The 17173-nt window shown below is 41.6% G+C and overlaps 1 protein-coding gene across 1 annotated transcript in view; it reads right to left on the bottom strand.

Moving 5' to 3' along the window:
* Nucleotides 1–2478: 2478 nt before the first annotated feature.
* The window catches only part of LOC311491110 (uncharacterized protein), a gene marked incomplete at both ends in the record, with an annotated part of 34725 nt that continues 20030 nt past the window's right edge, over nucleotides 2479–17173 (bottom strand). Inside the window, 3 exons of the mRNA XM_084548974.1 lie at nucleotides 2479–2599; nucleotides 3485–3583; nucleotides 3685–3766. Of these exons, the coding sequence (XP_084405100.1) occupies nucleotides 2479–2599; nucleotides 3485–3583; nucleotides 3685–3766 (302 nt within the window). The remainder of the gene's footprint in view (nucleotides 2600–3484; nucleotides 3584–3684; nucleotides 3767–17173) is intronic.

Genomic DNA, 17173 nt, shown 5'->3' with positions numbered 1-17173 from the left:
TGACCACCTTTGGATACAAAGACATTTTGACACCTGATAAAACTGCAGATATTTGCATCAGCTAAGTGGTGGTGTAATAACATTGTTCTCCTTCACTTGATAAGGCTTTAATTTCCCCAGCACTTAGCACCATCTTTAATCTTTACCGCCCAAAAAGGACAAGTAGAAATACATAAATTACTGCACAATGTAACAACAAGGCAGGATTGAGCCACATAAGTTATTTTTATTTTTACTTTGGTTGTTCTTACTTTCGTTTCTCCAAGGACAGCTACATGTGTTTGGTATTTCATCCGGCTCATATAACCAGCCATCAAACGAGTCAAGAATCATGAATCTAGATGTCTATATAACCGGCTCAGTTGAGTCCTACCACTTTTGATTGATATATAATCAATAAACGGCACCATTCAAACATCTAACATCTCACTCGGCAGAGAAACAAAATGTACTTGACCACTAGCATGCAGCACAAACTAAGGCACTCAGCCACTCACTCACTTATGCACAATAGCAGAGAAACGAAACTTAATCGACTCATAACCGAGACTCGTGGATCCCTGCTTAAACGAGAGCAGGGACCAGTTTGGTTTCTCTGCAGAGTGAGTGGGCGAGTGAACCGCCATTCTCATCTCAGAGAAAACACAAATGCTCTTAATCTGTTGCCGCCTACAGCCAGTCTAAAGACGGAAAGAAACTGACCATATTTATGGTATATATATTGTCTTTTTTCCAGACTGTGAGTAGCGTTCTGATACTGAATCTCACTCGGCAGAGTAACGCGCACCTAACTCATGACCGCTGGAGGATCCAAACCAAAACTAACCGAATGCTAACCGTAACTCATAACCAGATTCCTGCTTGGAGCAGCTCGTGGCTTCACTCCTGGATCCCTTCTTTCTCACGGTCTCGCACACAGGCATGAGTTCTTCCTGTTGTTGACTATACTGCCGTATAAGCTTGGAGCCTGTTGTGAATAAATTAACAGGAAACTCTGCATCCACTCCACATACATTTTAGACCATAAGAAAATAAAATATTCTTTCGTAGTAGTGACCCTGTCCTCACAAATTTTTTTTTTGCACAGCCTAATTGTGAGCTTTAGGTTTAGGCTTATGTAAGCAACTTGATATGATTTTCAGTGGCCTCGTTTACATGATCACAATGAAATGATAAATGGCAATAACAGGTAACTAATAATCCGTTCTTAAGTGTTTACTATGCTTTATTATGTCTCGAGTGAATGTACTGGAAACACTTGCTTTTGCAATCGGGCTATTTTGGGTCAAGTGACTCAAGTGACTCGCACAGTCCCGGTCATATCAGCGAGTGACTCAGAATGATCCGAATCCTTCAAAAGATCTGGGTTTTACACAACTAGGTCAAATTACATATTAAGTTGGGACTGGTTTGGGAACTTTCAGGGGTTGTTTAAATTTTGGAGAAAAAATAAATAAATTTAGTGACAATAAATAGCTTAGAATATAACAACCAAACAACATTTTTACTCATAATTTCGTCTTTTTTTTTTTTTTTTTTGTACAGTTGCTCCTGTCCCGTGAGAATATTGCACCACACCTGCTTTTTCGCTGGCTTACCTCTGCTGTTATTAATAGATGTCCCTCCCAGTTGTTGGCCAGGTAATTGTGCAAAATAGAAACTGTGTTACTATGCCATTCATTCATGCCATTGATACAATGTCTTTATGTAACTCTGCAGTGTTCTAAAGTTCTGAGATTGAAAGCTTATGTTTTCAATTTTGAAAAAAATAGCACAATAATTTTATTCCTAGAATAAAATATGTTTAATGACATGATATGGAAGTTAGCTTCTGTTGTGCGCTCATAATTCAAGGGGAAGCTTAAATGGTAATATGGAGCCACAAAATTGCAATTTCATTGTGTTTTCTTGAGCTCCAACTTAAAATGGTTGATTTTTGGAACACAGTGGGTTCACACCTGATGCCACTTGGTTAAACACAACACAAACTGTTCCATCAGACATCAGAAAAAGCTTTATTATATATGTTGATAAAATATATAGTACAGGAGATCCCAGCACATTATATTAGACTACTGTAACAAATCTTTGTTATACATAACAAAAGAGAATGAAAACACTGAATTAGAATGTTCAGATTAAACAGTTAAAACGAATACTAAATTAATAAGAGAAAGAACAAACTACAACAAGCAGTAAATAAATTGCCATTATTGAAGCACTTAGATAACAATGTTTTTTATGTGATCATGAATGTTTGTGGGCAGTGAGCAGATTTCTGCGCTCAACAGGTACATTTCAGAGGTTTTCTTTTGCATTAAGTAGTGCTTCACTCAAGTGGTTCCTGATTTCTACAATAGAGTATAAATAAGGAGTCAGAGAAGCAGATGGGTCACACCGAACTGAACATGACAAGCATCACCAGACGTTGTGGTTGCTTGTAGTGCTGTTGTTGGTGTAGTTGTTGTGGTTGGAGCATTAGTTGTTGTAGTTGAGGCAGCAGTCATAGTCGGTGCAGTAGTTGTTGTAGTTGGGGCAGTGGTTGTTGTAGTTGTGGCTGAGGTAGCAGTTGTTGTAGTCGGTGCAGTTGTTGTAGTAACTACAGTTGTTATGGTTGGGGCAACAGTTGTTGGAATACTTCCTGCAGTTGTTGTGGCTGGATCAGATGTTGTTGTAGCTGCTGCAGTTGTAGTTGGGGCAGCAGTTGTTGTAGTTGGTGCAGGAGTTGTAGCAGACGTTGTTGTAGTCGGGGCAGTAGTTGTTGTGGTTGGACCAGATGTTGTTGTGGTTGGACCAGATGTTGTTGTGGCTGGTGCAGTTGTTGTTGTTGTGGTTGGGTTAGTAGTTGTTATAGCTGTTGCAGCTGTTGTGGTTGGGGAAACAGTTGCTGCAGTAGTTGTAGTTGCGGCAGCACTTTTGTAGCAGCTGCAGTAGTTCATTATGGGCAGTGTTTGTTGTAGTAGTTGGGGCAGTAGTTATTTTTGGTGCAGTTTTTGTGGTTGGGGTAGCAGTGGCTGTAGTTGGTGCAGTAGTTTTGGTTGTGGCGGATGTTGTTGTAGCTGCAGGTGTCGTGGTAATTGGGGCAGTGGTTGTTGTAGTAATTGTGGCACTAGTTGTTGTTGTGGTTGCAGCAGATGTTGTTGTAGCTGGTGTAGTTGTTATGGTTGGGTTAAAAAAACAGCTTTGTTCAGCAACATAAAGTGAAGACTTACCAGTTGCCTGAAAGCACCTGTCCTCTGTTCCTGTACATTGTAATGAGGTTGTGCATTGAGAGGTTGTACAAGAATTACACTGGAGGCAACAGAACAGAAAAAACTATGAAGGATGAAGTTTTCAATGATACGATATGAAAGATGATTTCTTATGTCCGGTAATTATCTGCTCTTAAATAAGCATCTGATCCATCTGTACTTACAAGCTAGAGTTTCTGTGTTGCAGTCATCTGTGTTGCAGCACGAAGCAGATGTGAGTGCACTTGAAGCACCCAAGTTGACTGAAAATGTCTGAGATCCTGTGGCTGGACACTGGGAGGGCGAAGCACACGCTTTGAAGATTTGCAGTACTGAAGTTCCAGATGAAGTTGCTGTAGAGACAAAGGACAGGATGTTAACTGGTTTAACTTCACAGAACATGAACTTTATTTCACTGAAAATAAAAAAAGTGACACAAGAGATAAAATCCTACCTGAAATGGAGGCTGTTATACACATCGTCTTTGAGGTACATGTTTGGAGTACTGTGATTGAACATGTCTGATCTGTGCAGGTCTGACAAAACCATTTCATACAGTATGTAATTTTGGCACAGCTCTATTTTCTACTATTGACAGTGTTTATTATCTGTTAATGATAGTATTGGATAACTTCTTCCAGTGTCATTTGCACATATTTCATTTTTTTTCTGTATGTATATGTATTAAACTGTCAATAATAAACATACTTTATATAATATACAGAATTATGTATTATCTATTTAGACACTACTACCACTGCTCAGCATATGCATACTCTATATAATCTGTAAATATCCCATATGCAGTCTGTTAACCCTGTTCAATCAGCCTGATAGGTCACCTCTGCACATAACTATTTTATTAGTTCTGAGTCCACACACAATGACTAGAGTTCAGTCTAATCTGTATTTTCATAAAAAGTGGAGTTACCTGTGCCAGAAAGCGTCCAGAGGACACTCAGAGGTGGAAACCCACTTCATTGTGATGAACAGTTACGTTCCGTAGATTATTTTGTTTTTCACATGCCAGTGACAGAAAAAAAGACACTGTTTGGGTGTGTTCCTTTTCTATGAATGTAAACGCTCACCTTCTTTTGTCACACACACATTTCAATTCCACACACCTCTCCACTCCTGTATTTTAAGTGCATTGAAAATACCTGTGCATAGAAACAAAAGACAGCTGATAAAGGTGTGGTGTCAATTAAGATTAACTGGATTGAACTGAAAATTTAGTTCAAGTTGAATCTTAATCTCAGATCCTGAATGCTGCTACCTGTCTTGGTTTGTGGACCGTGTGAAAACCAGGGACAGAGTTTGAAAGTAGAAAGCAAAAGTCAGTGTAACCAAAGTTTACATTTTAGATTAGATATTTTGCTTTAAAACTTTTCATTCTTGATCTATTTTTTTCAAGGTCTTCACAAGGAACTTTTCCAACATTCTTGAAGGCAATTCCCATATATGATGGGTCACTGTCCTGCAGGACAGATGTGTGTATCTATGACAGATGTTTATCTCATTCCTCTATCCTCTCTCTTTTGTCTCTACCTCAGGCAGATGGGTTCCACCATATGAGCTTAAGGTTCTGCTCAAGGTTTCTTCCTGTTAAAAGGGAGTTTTTCCTTGCCACCGTTGCCTTCATGCTTGCTCTGGGGGTTTCAGACCAGGTTTTGTAAAGCGTCTTGAGACAATTTGTATTGTTATAGGCGCTATGTAAATAAATACAACTTAATTTATGTGGGAGCAATGCTGGCTAAATAAGGCTTTTAATTCAGGAGTTCCACTAGTAGAGCTAGAAGTGTCTCTTGCTTTTTCTGGCCATGAGCATTAGTTGTTAGCATTAATTTCACTGTACAGTCTTTTAAATTTTTTAAAAGTAGACTTGGCTCCCTTCCAGCTGGTTGCACCCACACATGTGGCTTAAAACCATCGTGTCAAATGAGAACAAAATGTTCCTTGACGACACAAAGCACCAGCTCATTGTCTCAATAGGGATGAATCAGCGCGGCATTCAGGACGATGGAAATCCCTTAGTCATAATAAATCCTAGAACTTGCGCTGCAGGTTCTTCACATTTCTGCTCATCTGGAATGTCGTGGAATTGGCAACCAATATGTGCCAATATATGTGCCAACCACTACTTTAATATGGTGTTGACACATCAATAGCAGTTATTCTTTGCCTCAAATTGTAGGATTAAGATTAATAACAAAAACATATTTGATGATTATATTGGCTATATCAGTGAACACAATAAGTGCCAGGGCGTATAGAACTACACGTAACAATCCTTCACGGGTACTATATACATACACACAGTAGTTAAAATAAATGAATATTTACACACTGATTTAGGTTTTATTGGGTTAAATACAGATTTACATTTTTGCAGTATTGTTACAATTAAAGGACAAACGTGACTGAGAAAGCAGAGGTTGACAGGCCATCAGCCTTTATCAGTATGATTTGGCCTTTCATTTTTTAAATTAAACACATTTTGTTTCTTATGTTGAAATCCACATTCAGTGTCAGCACTCACGTCCTTCTGATTGTCTCTGCAAAAGAGTGAGGGATGGCTCGGCACCTGCTTTTAAACTCAGGGGTCAAACCATTTTCACAAGACGGGGAGAGGGACAGAATCACAACTAGTGTTGATTTTAGTATTTAGTTTGGATGGTTTATACTATTTATATGTGAATGAGTGTATGTAGTTATGGAAATGATTACTGCTGGGATTTTGCTTTATATGGTGTTGATGTGATGTAAAAATCAAGTGTGTTATTAGATGGTGTCCCCTGTAGACCAGTCCTGTTAAACACCTGGAGCAGGAGGCCTGGGTGAGAGGCAGCTTCCCTCTGTTGGTTGCAATTGTTTGGTGCGTATTGAATTTTATGGCGTTTTAATGGGAGTTAATGAATGGAAAAACTTTCCCTGGAACTGACTCTCCTTCTCAAGCTTCTTTTTACAAAAAGACTTTACAGAACCCAATCTGAATCCCCCAGAGCAGCACTAAGGCCTCTTAACAGTTAGAAACCTTGAGCAGGGATGGTAGTTCTATTACAGGTGAGTTAGCTGCTATAAAATGTGTCATAGGCAGGTTGGGGAGTTATACCTTCAGTCTAAAAATAATGAAATGAAAAATAATCCCACATACATTTAAGAGACCTTTTGTTATGTTAGCTGAGAATCTCCACATATATAATAAGTATAATAACAATGTATCTCATCTTAAAGTTGAGAACATTCACACATTTTTATTTACCTTATTTTCATGGGCTCGTGAGTGAGAGGACAAATAAACCTCAACATGAATAAAATGTTTATTTTTAATAATTTGTCTTCTTTCTTCTGTCGCATGGTGTGTGCTCCTAATCATAAACTATTCCAAGTCTTTCTCATACTTTTTTCCTTCTTTTTACTCTTGTTCAGCCATAGCTACATTTTTATTTATTACTGCAAAGGCTAATCAGGTCTCTCTGTTCTTGGGGTTAAGATGGGGTCTGTATTTGGCCGTGTGAAGAGTGTACAGGCGTATACAACGGCTGTAATTCCTACACCTTTGCTCTGCGTTGTATGTGAACACCCTGAAATCAAAGTCTAAATCAAACACAAAAACCGTGTTTATTATATAACTGTAACTTGAATATGGTAAAAGGATGTAAGGGATTATTAAATAATACTGCTCCATGAAATCAGGTTTGGTAATTGATGTCTTAGTAATTTATTAATCAATGGAGCAGTATTTATTTGTGTGGCAGTATAAACATACTTCACTACAAGTGGGCTAACACTCTTGACATTTTAAACTATTTAAGTACCCTGCAGGTAACCATGAAACACATGCTGACATTTATTCATAGTGAAAAGGCAAACATTCCAGTCGTCACATATTACATAATGACGTCTGGTTTTGTTGATGGATCTCTGTAGCATGTGAATGTTGTACCCTGTCAAAGTGGAGCCGGTCTATTCTATTTTAAATAAACGTTTGTTTTTATGAGTCCAACGTCAGCTTTTTATGTAACACTAGCTTACAGCTTCCAATCAGAGCTTTAGATCGGCATCAATCTGATTGACAAGGAGTCAGATCTAAATCCAGATTTGGATGGATGCCACTTGCGCTCTACACTGTTAAGAATGTTCCTGTAAAATAACAGTAAAGAACTGGCAGCAGGGTTGTTATTATGTTACTGTAAAATTAACATGTTTTTACTGTCACTAAAATTTACAGTTTTGTGCTGTTATTGAAAAATACAGTATGGGACTGTTTTTTTATTACTTTCCTGTATAAAAACGGTAAAGAACTGGCAGCAGGGTTGCTATTACGTTACTGTAAAATTAACATATTTGTACTGTCATTTTACAGTTTTGTGCTGTTATTGAAAAATACAGCGTTTACTGTTTGTTAAGATTACTTTCACAATACTTTACAGTCAGTACTGGTTTGTTTAAAAATACATTATCAGTCTTCACAAACTCGACAAACTGTGAAGGGTCGCGGGGTCTGCTGGAGCCTATCCCAGCTGTCATCTGGCGAGAGGACACACTGGACAGGTCTCCAGTCTATCGCAGGGCTAACATAGAGAGACACTCACACCTACGGCCAATTCAGAATCACCAATGAACCTAACCAATCTTTGGATGGTGAGAGGAAGCCGGAGTACCCGGAGAGAACCCACGCAGACACAGGGAGAACATGCAAACTACACACAGAAAGGACCCAGTCGGCCCATGGATTCGAACCCGGGACCTTCTCACTGTGAAGCATCAGTGCTAACCACCTCGACACCTTGCCAAACGAACAGAGCCAGCTTCCCATGTGTAGTTCGGGTTAAATTTCCCAGAATGCAAAAAATACAACATGATACTGTGATTTAGAAGGTTCGGATGAATGATTAGCGGTAAAATGCTGTATTTTAGGAAAACAGTATAGTTGTGTTAAAAGAACAGTAAATCACCAAAAGTTCACAGTTTTTTGTTTATATTAACAGTAGAGTGATGTATTCAAAAATAACAGGTTAATACTGTTGGAATTCTGCTGTAAATTAACAGGAATTTCTAACAGTGTATTTTTACCTCAGCAGCAGGACATTGACAAAACAACGTGTGTTCTTCATCCAGTATTGCACACGCCTAGCTGGTGTACAGAATGCCATGTTCTCCGTGTCCGGTTCATCACCCCTCTGAAGTCTAAAGAGAGACTGAATGGCAAATTAAACTTCAGGAATTTGGAGAAGATACTTCATTTAGATTTACTTTCTTCTACTCTGTAGAACAATACTAAAAATGACAGAACTATGAGTAAAATAAGTGCAGCCACAATTTAGATTGTTTAGAGTTGCTTCTTTTTGCTTTGCTTCTTTCAATTTTTCATTCTCCAGCCAGCTTCTAGACGTCTTCACCTCTAGAAGTCTTTGGATAGTTCTCCAAACAATCACAGCGACTCTAAGACCAACTGTCCCATACAAAAATATCGTGGCTTCCATGCTCGTGTTCACCTGAAGCGTTTCCAACAGTCTTGAATGACTTCTGAATAAATGTGCAAAATGCTTTCACCTGCAAAGTTCTGGGATACTTCTGGTACCTCTAGTACTGGTCTTGGGCAACAACCTGACCGGACACACATTTCTGTAGAAGTAGGTGTTTATTTTGCGTAACATGTTCATGTATGCTCATGTTGTTTGTTTTGGCCTATATCGTTTTCTATGTCCATTTTATTCATTGTATTCACCACACACAGTCTGGCAGAGTCTCCTAGAAGTAGACTGCCAGTTACAAAAGAATTTCACTCTCCTCTTTGGCTCCATTCCAGATGGTGAAAGCCTAAACTGACAGCTTAAATCAAAAATGATACCTTCAGTTGAGATCAGCCATGTGGGCTTACGGTGTTCCATGGGGCTCAGTGCTCCCTACACAACCTCTTCATAAGTTGTTACTCTCAGCGGGATCAACACAGAGAGTGGTTTCTAAACTCTGTAAACTAATTTCTGTCCTACATGTCATAAGGATCTTTCTGCAATAAACAAAGGTATGACAAAATATGGAATCATTTGAGTGGCACATATAAGAATCCAGGCCTTCTACTAATACACTACAAATTTGGATATATAGGATGTACCTTACATCTAGAAAGCGTTCTACGAAAATCATTTTGTCTCCTAATTGTGAACTATGTTCATTATGTGTCCTGGGTTCCTTTATACATATGAAAGCCCAGGTGTTGCCGAATTTTGGGAAAGTATCTCTTACTCTAGGTGACCTACTTGGAGTCCTGGTCCCACTCTCACTGCTGGTGCTTCTATCAATGAAGACTCCCGTCTAAATCTGTCCCTGAAACAGAGATGTATTTTATGGGCTGGTCTCACTGCAGCCAAGAACTGCAGCTAGTGTTCATCTGTATTAAAAAGAGAAAATTATGTATTCTTTTATGTCAATAAAGAATTGAATTCAAGCAGCAGCAGCTCATTGTCTTGACAGGGTGGAAACTGAAGGGCGTACCTGGCGAGGGAATTCCCTTACTCAAAATTGTTCTATCCCACGGCTTGCTCTGCAGGTGCTTCTTGTGTCTCCATTCACTGATGGCAGTAACTGCATACCTCACCCCTAATGACTTATATTGGTACCCTACAGGTGTCCCACCTTGGCCAACTGCTACTTTAAAATGCTGTTGGCATTACAATAGGAGTGAATAGCTTACAAGGGTGCGTTCGAGAGTGGCAGAAAATCTGTGCAGCTCACGGTAACTTGTCAGTGAACTACACTGGAAAGTTGCAAAACTTCCTCTCGTATATTATTGCAACAGAAATTTTAACGAAGAAAAATATGCTGTCATATCACAAGCGTCACACCCTTCTCATCAGTCCCTTTTCTTTTCTTCCTCTTCTATCTTTTATTACAGGAATGAAAGAGACAAGAAGCAGAAGCTACTTGATGTGTCCCACCACCCTGAGTCTCACTTCCCGGGTTCCTCTGAATCTGAAGATCATCATCCATCTACACAATCCACCCCCCTCATACCTCCATCCATCTTCCCTCACATCACTTCGTAGGCTGAGCAAACACACACAAGTGACAGCTATTTTTTTGTTTTATAACATACACCAAAAAACATCCTTGCATCCATTAAGGTGTGGTCTTTGTTAGTGAAAGCTTATTTAAACCTGAGCCATGGGCCAGGTACCAACCGCCAAAAGACTGTCACAGCTTTTTATCTCTTAAAAGTAATGTTCAAAAATACACATGCAATTATTACACTTGTTGCCCGAGATGATGCCAAAGATGACTTTAAGTATGTAACAGAATGACAGAGATAGATATAGAAAATGTAATAAACAAAAAAGATAAACATGAACCATACATGAAACTGTAGCTGCTGAAGAGATTGCAGATTTTATTGTACCAGATTGAATAACTTTGCATTGTGTGTCATGCACACTAAATAAAATAAATACAAACATATTCAGCTACATGTAATATAAATATAGCATTGTGACAGTAAATTGTGCTGTAGGCTATTTAGTCCATATTTCTGTAGTTTGAGAAATCATCAGAGCCGTTGTGAAAATTGTCATTACGATAACTCTGTACAGTAAGAGGACATCTTATTCATATATGGCATTTAAGTAAAATAAATATTACATCTTTACACCGTTACTTTAATTTAATAAATTATATTATTAACTATATTTACATCCTAGGAATATGCAAGATAGTCCATATAGCTTCACTGTCATTCTTAGGATTGTAAATGCTTGAAAAAATGATCAGATATAACCAGATAATATTTCTTCTCACCAGTCTTCCATAGCTTTTAGAAATTAGTATTATTCACATTTTTGCTACAACATTATCGTTGGACATTTTGCAGCAAAACATAAATCATTAAAAGGCAGCAGAACATTTGGTTCACTGAAATACATAAAGAATTTAAAAAAAATACAGACGAATATAAACTATAGATAAAACGTCAGTTACATATATGTGGCAGGTGGAAAAAAAATCAAAATGAAAGACTCCAGTAATTATAAGTGATTTTGTTTCCCCCCCGAATCTGGTTTTGTGTTCTAATGAAGAAAAAAGATTAGTGGCGCAATGAGCAGATGCATCATATTGAGTCTGACAGAACCAGCATCACTGGTTGTAGTTGAAGCAACAGTTGTTGCAGCAGTTGCTGTAGTTGGTGCAGCAGTTGTTGTTGTAGTTGGTGCAGAGGTAATTCTTGTTGTAGTACGGGTAGTGGTTGTAGCTGGTGCAGAAGTAATTGTTGTAGTTGGTGCAGTGCTGGTGGTTGTAGTTGGTGCAGCATTAGTTGTTGTAGTTGGTGCAGCAGTTGTTGTAGTTGGTGCAGCAGTTGTTGTTGTAGTTGGTTCAGCAGTTGTTGTTGTAGTTGGTACAGCAGTTGTTTTAGTAGTTGGTGCAGCAGCAGTTGTTGTTGCAGTAGGTGGAGCAGTTGTTGTTGTAGTTGGTGCAGTAGTTGTCTTTGCAGTTGGTGCAGCAGTTGTTGTTGTAGTAGTTGGTGTAGCAGTTGTTGTTGTTGTAGTTGGTGCAGCAGTTGTTGTAGTTGTTGCAGCAGAGGTAGTTGGGGTTGGTACAGCAGCTGTTGTTGCAGTTGGATTAATGGTTGTTGTGGTAGTGGGTCTAACTGTGGTTGTTGTTGTAGTTGGAGCGGCAATAGTAGCTGTGGCTGGAACAGCAGTTGTTTTAGTTGGTGTAGCAGTTGTTGTGATTGTAGTTGGTGCAGTAGTTGTTGTAGTTGCTGCAGTAGTTGTAGTTGTTGGTGCAGTAGTAGTGGTTGTTGTTGTTTTTGTTGCTGTTGCTGTTGCGGTTGGAGCAATGGTTGTTGTTGTGGTTGGAGCAGCAGTTGTTGTTGTAGTTGGTGTAGCAGTTGTTGTAGGAGCTGGTGCAGCAGTGGCTGTTGTGATTGGAGCAGCAGTTGGTGCAGCAGTTGTTGTTGTGACTGGAGAAGCAGTACTTGTTGTAGTTGGTGCAGTAGTTGTTGTTGTAGTTGGAGCAATGGTTGTTGTTGTAGTTTGTTCAGCAGTTGTTGTAGTTGGAGCAGTAATAGTTGTAACTGGAGCAGCAGAAGTTGTTGTAGTTGGTGCAGCAGCTATTGTTGTGACTGGAGCAGCAGTTGTTGTAGTTTGTGCAGTAGTAGTTGTTGTTGGAGAAATAGTTGTTGTTGTAGTTGGTTCAGCAGTTGTTGTTGTACTTGGTGCAGTAGAAGTTGTTGTGACTGGAGCAGCAGTTGTTGTAGTTGGTGCAGTAGTTGTTGTAGTTGGAGCAATGGTTGTTGTTGTACTTGGTTCAGCAGTTGTTGTTGTACTTGGTTCAGTAGTAGCTGTGACTGGAGCACCAGTAGTTGTTGTAGCTGGGGCAGCAGTTGTTGCTGTGACTGGACCAGAAGTTGTTGAAGTTGGTGCAGCAGTTGTTGTGACTGGAACACCAGTTGTTGTAGTTGGTGAAGTCGTTGTTGTAGTTGGTGCAGGAATACTTATTGTTTTAGCTGGTGCAGCTGTGGCTGTTGTGGTTGGAGCAGCAGTTGTTGTAGTTGGTGCAGTAGTAGTTCTTGGAGCAATGGTTGTTGTTGTAGTTGGTTCAGTAGTTGTTGTTGTGACTGGAGCAGTAGGTGTTGTTGTTGTTGCTGTTGAAGTTGGAGCAATGGTTGTTGTTGTGGTTGGAGCAGCAGTTGTTGTTGTAGTTGGTGGAGCAGTTGTTGTAGGAGCTGGTGCAGCAGTGACTGTTGTGGTTGGAGCAGCAGTTGGTGCAGCACTTGTTGTTGTGACTGGAGAAGCAGTACTTGTTGTAGTTGGTGCAGTAGTTGTTGTTGTAGTTGGAGCAATGGTTGTTGTTGTAGTTTGTTCAGCAGTTGTTGTTGTACTTGGTGCAGTAATAGTTGTGACTGGAGCAGCAGTACTTGAAGTTGGTGCATCAGTTGTTGTTGTGACTGGAGCAGAAGTTGTTGTAGTTGGTTCAGCAGTTGTTGTTGTTGAACTTGGTGCAGTAGTAGTTGTGACTGGAGCACCAGTAGTTGTTGTAGTTGGTGCAGCAGTTGTTGTTGAAGTTGGTGCCGCAGTTGTTGTTGTTGTGGTTGAAGGAGCAGTTGTTGTTGTAGTTAGTTTTGCAGTTGATGTAGTTGGTGCAGCAGTTGTAGCAATTGTTGTTGTTGTAGTTGGTGCAGTAATTGTTGTTGTTGGGGCTGGTGCACCTTTTGTTGTTGTAGTTTGTTCAGCAGTTGTTGTTGTGACTGGAGCAACAGTTGTTGTTGTGGTTGGAACAGCAGTTACTGTTGTAGTTGATGTAGCAGTTGTTGTAGTTGGTTCTGTAGTAGTTATTGTGGTTAGAACAGCAGTAGTTGTAGTTTTTGCAGCAGTAGCAGTAGTTGTTGTTTTTGCTGTTGGAGCAATGGTTGTTGTTGTGGTTGGAGCAGCAGTTGTGGTTGTAGTTGGTGCAGGAGTACTTGTTGTTTTAGCTGGTGCAGCTGTGGCTGTTGTGGTTGGAGCAGCAGTTGTTGTAGTTCGAGAAATGGTTGTTATTGTAGTTGGTTCAGTTGTTGTTATTCTACTTGGTGCAGGAGAAGTTGTCACTGGAGCAGCAGTATTTGTTGTAGTTGGTGCAGTAGTTGTTGTAGTGGGAGCAATGGTTGTTGTTGAAGTTGGTGCAGCATTTGTTGTTGTGGTTGAAGGAGCAGTTGTTGTTGTAGTGAGTTTCGCAGTTGTTGTAGTTGGTGCAGCAGTGGTTGTGGTTGGAGCAGTAGTTGTTGATGTTGTAGTTGGTGCTGCAGTTGTTGGTGTAGTTGGTGCAGCAGTTGTTGTTGATGCAGCACTGGTTGTGGTTGGAGCAGTAGATGTTGTTGTTGTTGTAGTTGGTGCTGCAGTTGTTGTCGTAGTTGGTGCAGCAGTTGAGGTTGTGGTTGGAGCAGCAGTTGTTATGGTTGGGGCAGCAGAAGTTGTCGTTCGTGCAGTAGTGATAGAAGTAGTTGGGGCAGCAGTAGTTGTGGTTGGAGCAGCAGTAGTTGTTGTAGTTGGTGCAGCAGTTGTTGTTGTGGTGGAAGCAGCAGTTGTAGTAGTTGGTGCTGCAGTTGGTGTTATGGTTGGGGCATCAGTAGTTGTTGTAGTTGGTGCAGTAGTGGTAGCAGTAGTTGGTGCAGCAGTTGTTGTGGTTGGAGCAGCAGTAGTTGTTGTAGTTGGTGCAGCAGTTGTTGTTGTGGTGGAAGCAGCAGTTGTAGTAGTTGGTGCTGCAGTTGGTGTTATGGTTGGGGCATCAGTAGTTGTTGTAGTTGGTGCAGTAGTGGTAGCAGTAGTTGGTGCAGCAGTTGTTGTGGTTGGAGCATCAGTAGTTGTTGTAGTTGGTGCAGCAGTAGTTGTCGTAGTTGGTGCAGCAGTCGTTGTGGTTGGAGCAGCAGTTGTTGTAGCAGTTGGTGGTGCAGTTGGTGTTGTGGTTGGGGCAGCAGTAGTTGTTGTAGTTGGTGCAGTAGTGGTAGCAGTAGTTGGTGCAGCAGTTGTTGTGGTTGGAGCAGAAGTAGTTGTTGTAGTTGGTGCAGCAGTAGTTGTCGTAGTTGGTGCAGATGTCGTTGTGGTTGGTGCAGCAGTAGTTGTTGTAGTTGGTGCAGCACTTGTTGTAGTTGGTGCAGCAGTTGTTGTGGTTGGTGCAGCAGTGGTTGTGGTTGGAGCAGCAGTAGTTGTTGTAGTTGGTGCAGTAGTGGTAGCAGTACTTGGGGAAGAAGTTGTTGTGGTTGGAGCAGCTGTAGTTCTTCTAGTTGGTGCAGCAGTGGTTGTAGTCGGTGCAGCAGTGGTTGTTGTTGTGGATGGTGAAACAGTAGTTCTAGTTGATGCAGCAGTTGTTGCACCTGGAGCAACAGTTGTTGTTGTAGTTAGTGCTGCAGTTGTTGTCGTTGCTGCAGCAGTTGTTGTTGTGGTTGGAGCATCAGTTGGTGTTGTGGTTGGGGCAGCAGTAGTTGTTGTAGTTGGTGCAATAGTGGTAGCAGTAGTTGTCGTAGTTGGTGCAGTAGTAGTTGTGGTTGGGGCAGCTGTGGTTGTTGTCGTGGTCGGTGCAGCAGTAGTTGTTGTAGTTGGTGCAGCACTTGTTGTAGTTGGTGAAGCACTTGTTGAGGTTGGAGCTTTAGTAGTTGTTGGAGTTGGTGCAGCAGTAGTTGTTGTAGTTGGTGCAGCAGTTGTTGTAGTTGATGCAGCAGTACTTCTGGTTGGGGCAGCAGTGGTTGTTGTTGTGGTTGGTGCAGTAGTTGTTGTTGTTGTTGTAGTTGGTGCTGCAGTTGTAGTTGATGCAGCAGTTATAGTTTTGGTTGGTGCATCAATACTTGTGGTTGGGGCAGCAGTGGTTGTTGTCGTGGTTGGTGCAGCAGTAGGTGTTGTAGTTGGTGCAGCACTTGTGGTTGGAGCATTAGTAGTTGTTGTAGTTGGTGCAGCAGTAGTTGTAGTTCGTGCAGCAGGGGTTGTTTTGGTTGGTGCATCAGTACTTGTGGTTGGGGCAGCAGTTGTTGTTGTCGAGGTTGGTGCATCAGTAGTTGTTGTAGTTGGTGCAGCAGTTGTTCTTGTTGGAGCATTAGCAGTTGTTGTAGTTGGTGCAGCAGTAGTTGTCGTAGTTGGTGCAGCAGTCGTTGTGGTTGGGGCACCAGTGGTTGTTATCGTGGTTGGTGCAGCAGTTGTTGTGGTTGGGGCAGCAGTGGTTGTTGTCGTGGTTGGTGCAGCAGTAGTCGTAGTTGGTGCAGCAGTTGTAGTTGGTGGAGCAGTTGTTGTAGTTGGTGCAGCAGTTGTTGTGGTTGGGGCAGCAGTGGTTGTTGTCGTGGTTGGTGCAGCAGTCGTTGTGGTTGGGGCAGCAGTGGTTGTTGTCGTGGTCGGTGCAGCAGTAGTCATAGTTGGTGCAGCAGTTGCTGTAGTTGGTGCAGCAGTTGTTGTAGTTGGTGCAGCAGTTGTAGTTTTGGTTGGTGCATCAGTACTTGTGGATGGGGCCGCAGTGGTTGTTGTCGTGGTTGGAGTATTAGTAGTTGTTGTCGTTGGTGCAGCAGTAGTTGTTGTAGTTGGTGCAGCAGTTGTTGTTTTGGTTGGGGCACCAGTGGTTGTTGTCGTGGTTGGTGCAGCAGTAGTTGTGGTTGGGGCAGCAGTGGTTGTTGTCGTGGTTGGTGCAGCAGTTGTAGTTGGTGGAGTAGTTGTTGTAGTTGGTGCAGCAGTCGTTGTGGTTGGGGCAGCAGTGGTTGTTGTCGTGGTTGGTGCAGCAGTAGTTGTGGTTGGGGCAGCAGTGGTTGTTGTCGTGGTTGGTGCAGCAGTAGTTGTGGTTGGGGCAGCAGTGGTTGTTGTCGTGGTTGGTGCAGCAGTAGGTGTTGTAGTTGGTGCAGCACTTGTGGTTGGAGCATTAGTAGTTGTTGTAGTTGGTGCAGCAATAGTTGTTGTAGTTGGTGCAGCAGTTGTTGTCGTCGGTGCAGCAGTTGTTGTTGTGGTTGGTGCATCCGTACTTGTGGTTGGGGCAGCAGTGGTTGTTGTCTTGGTTGGTGCAGCAGTTGTTGTGGTTGGGGCAGCAGTGGTTGTTGTCGTGGTTGGTGCAGCAGTAGTCGTAGTTGGTGCAGCAGTTGTAGTTGGTGGAGCAGTTGTTGTAGTTGGTGCAGCAGTTGTTGTGGTTGGGGCAGCAGTGGTTGTTGTCGTGGTTGGTGCAGCAGTCGTTGTGGTTGGGGCAGCAGTGGTTGTTGTCGTGGTCGGTGCAGCAGTAGTCATAGTTGGTGCAGCAGTTGCTGTAGTTGGTGCAGCAGTTGTTGTAGTTGGTGCAGCAGTTGTAGTTTTGGTTGGTGCATCAGTACTTGTGGATGGGGCAGCAGTGGTTGTTGTCGTGGTTGGAGTATTAGTAGTTGTTGTCGTTGGTGCAGCAGTAGTTGTTGTAGTTGGTGCAGCAGTTGTTGTTTTGGTTGGGGCACCAGTGGTTGTTGTCGTGGTTGGTGC

This window comes from Chelon labrosus (genome assembly GCF_963514085.1).
Source record: "Chelon labrosus genome assembly, chromosome: 7".
Taxonomy (NCBI): Eukaryota; Metazoa; Chordata; class Actinopteri; order Mugiliformes; family Mugilidae; genus Chelon; species Chelon labrosus.
The sequence above is the reverse complement of the archived record's forward strand: the minus strand, read 5'-3'. Positions and strand labels throughout refer to the sequence as shown.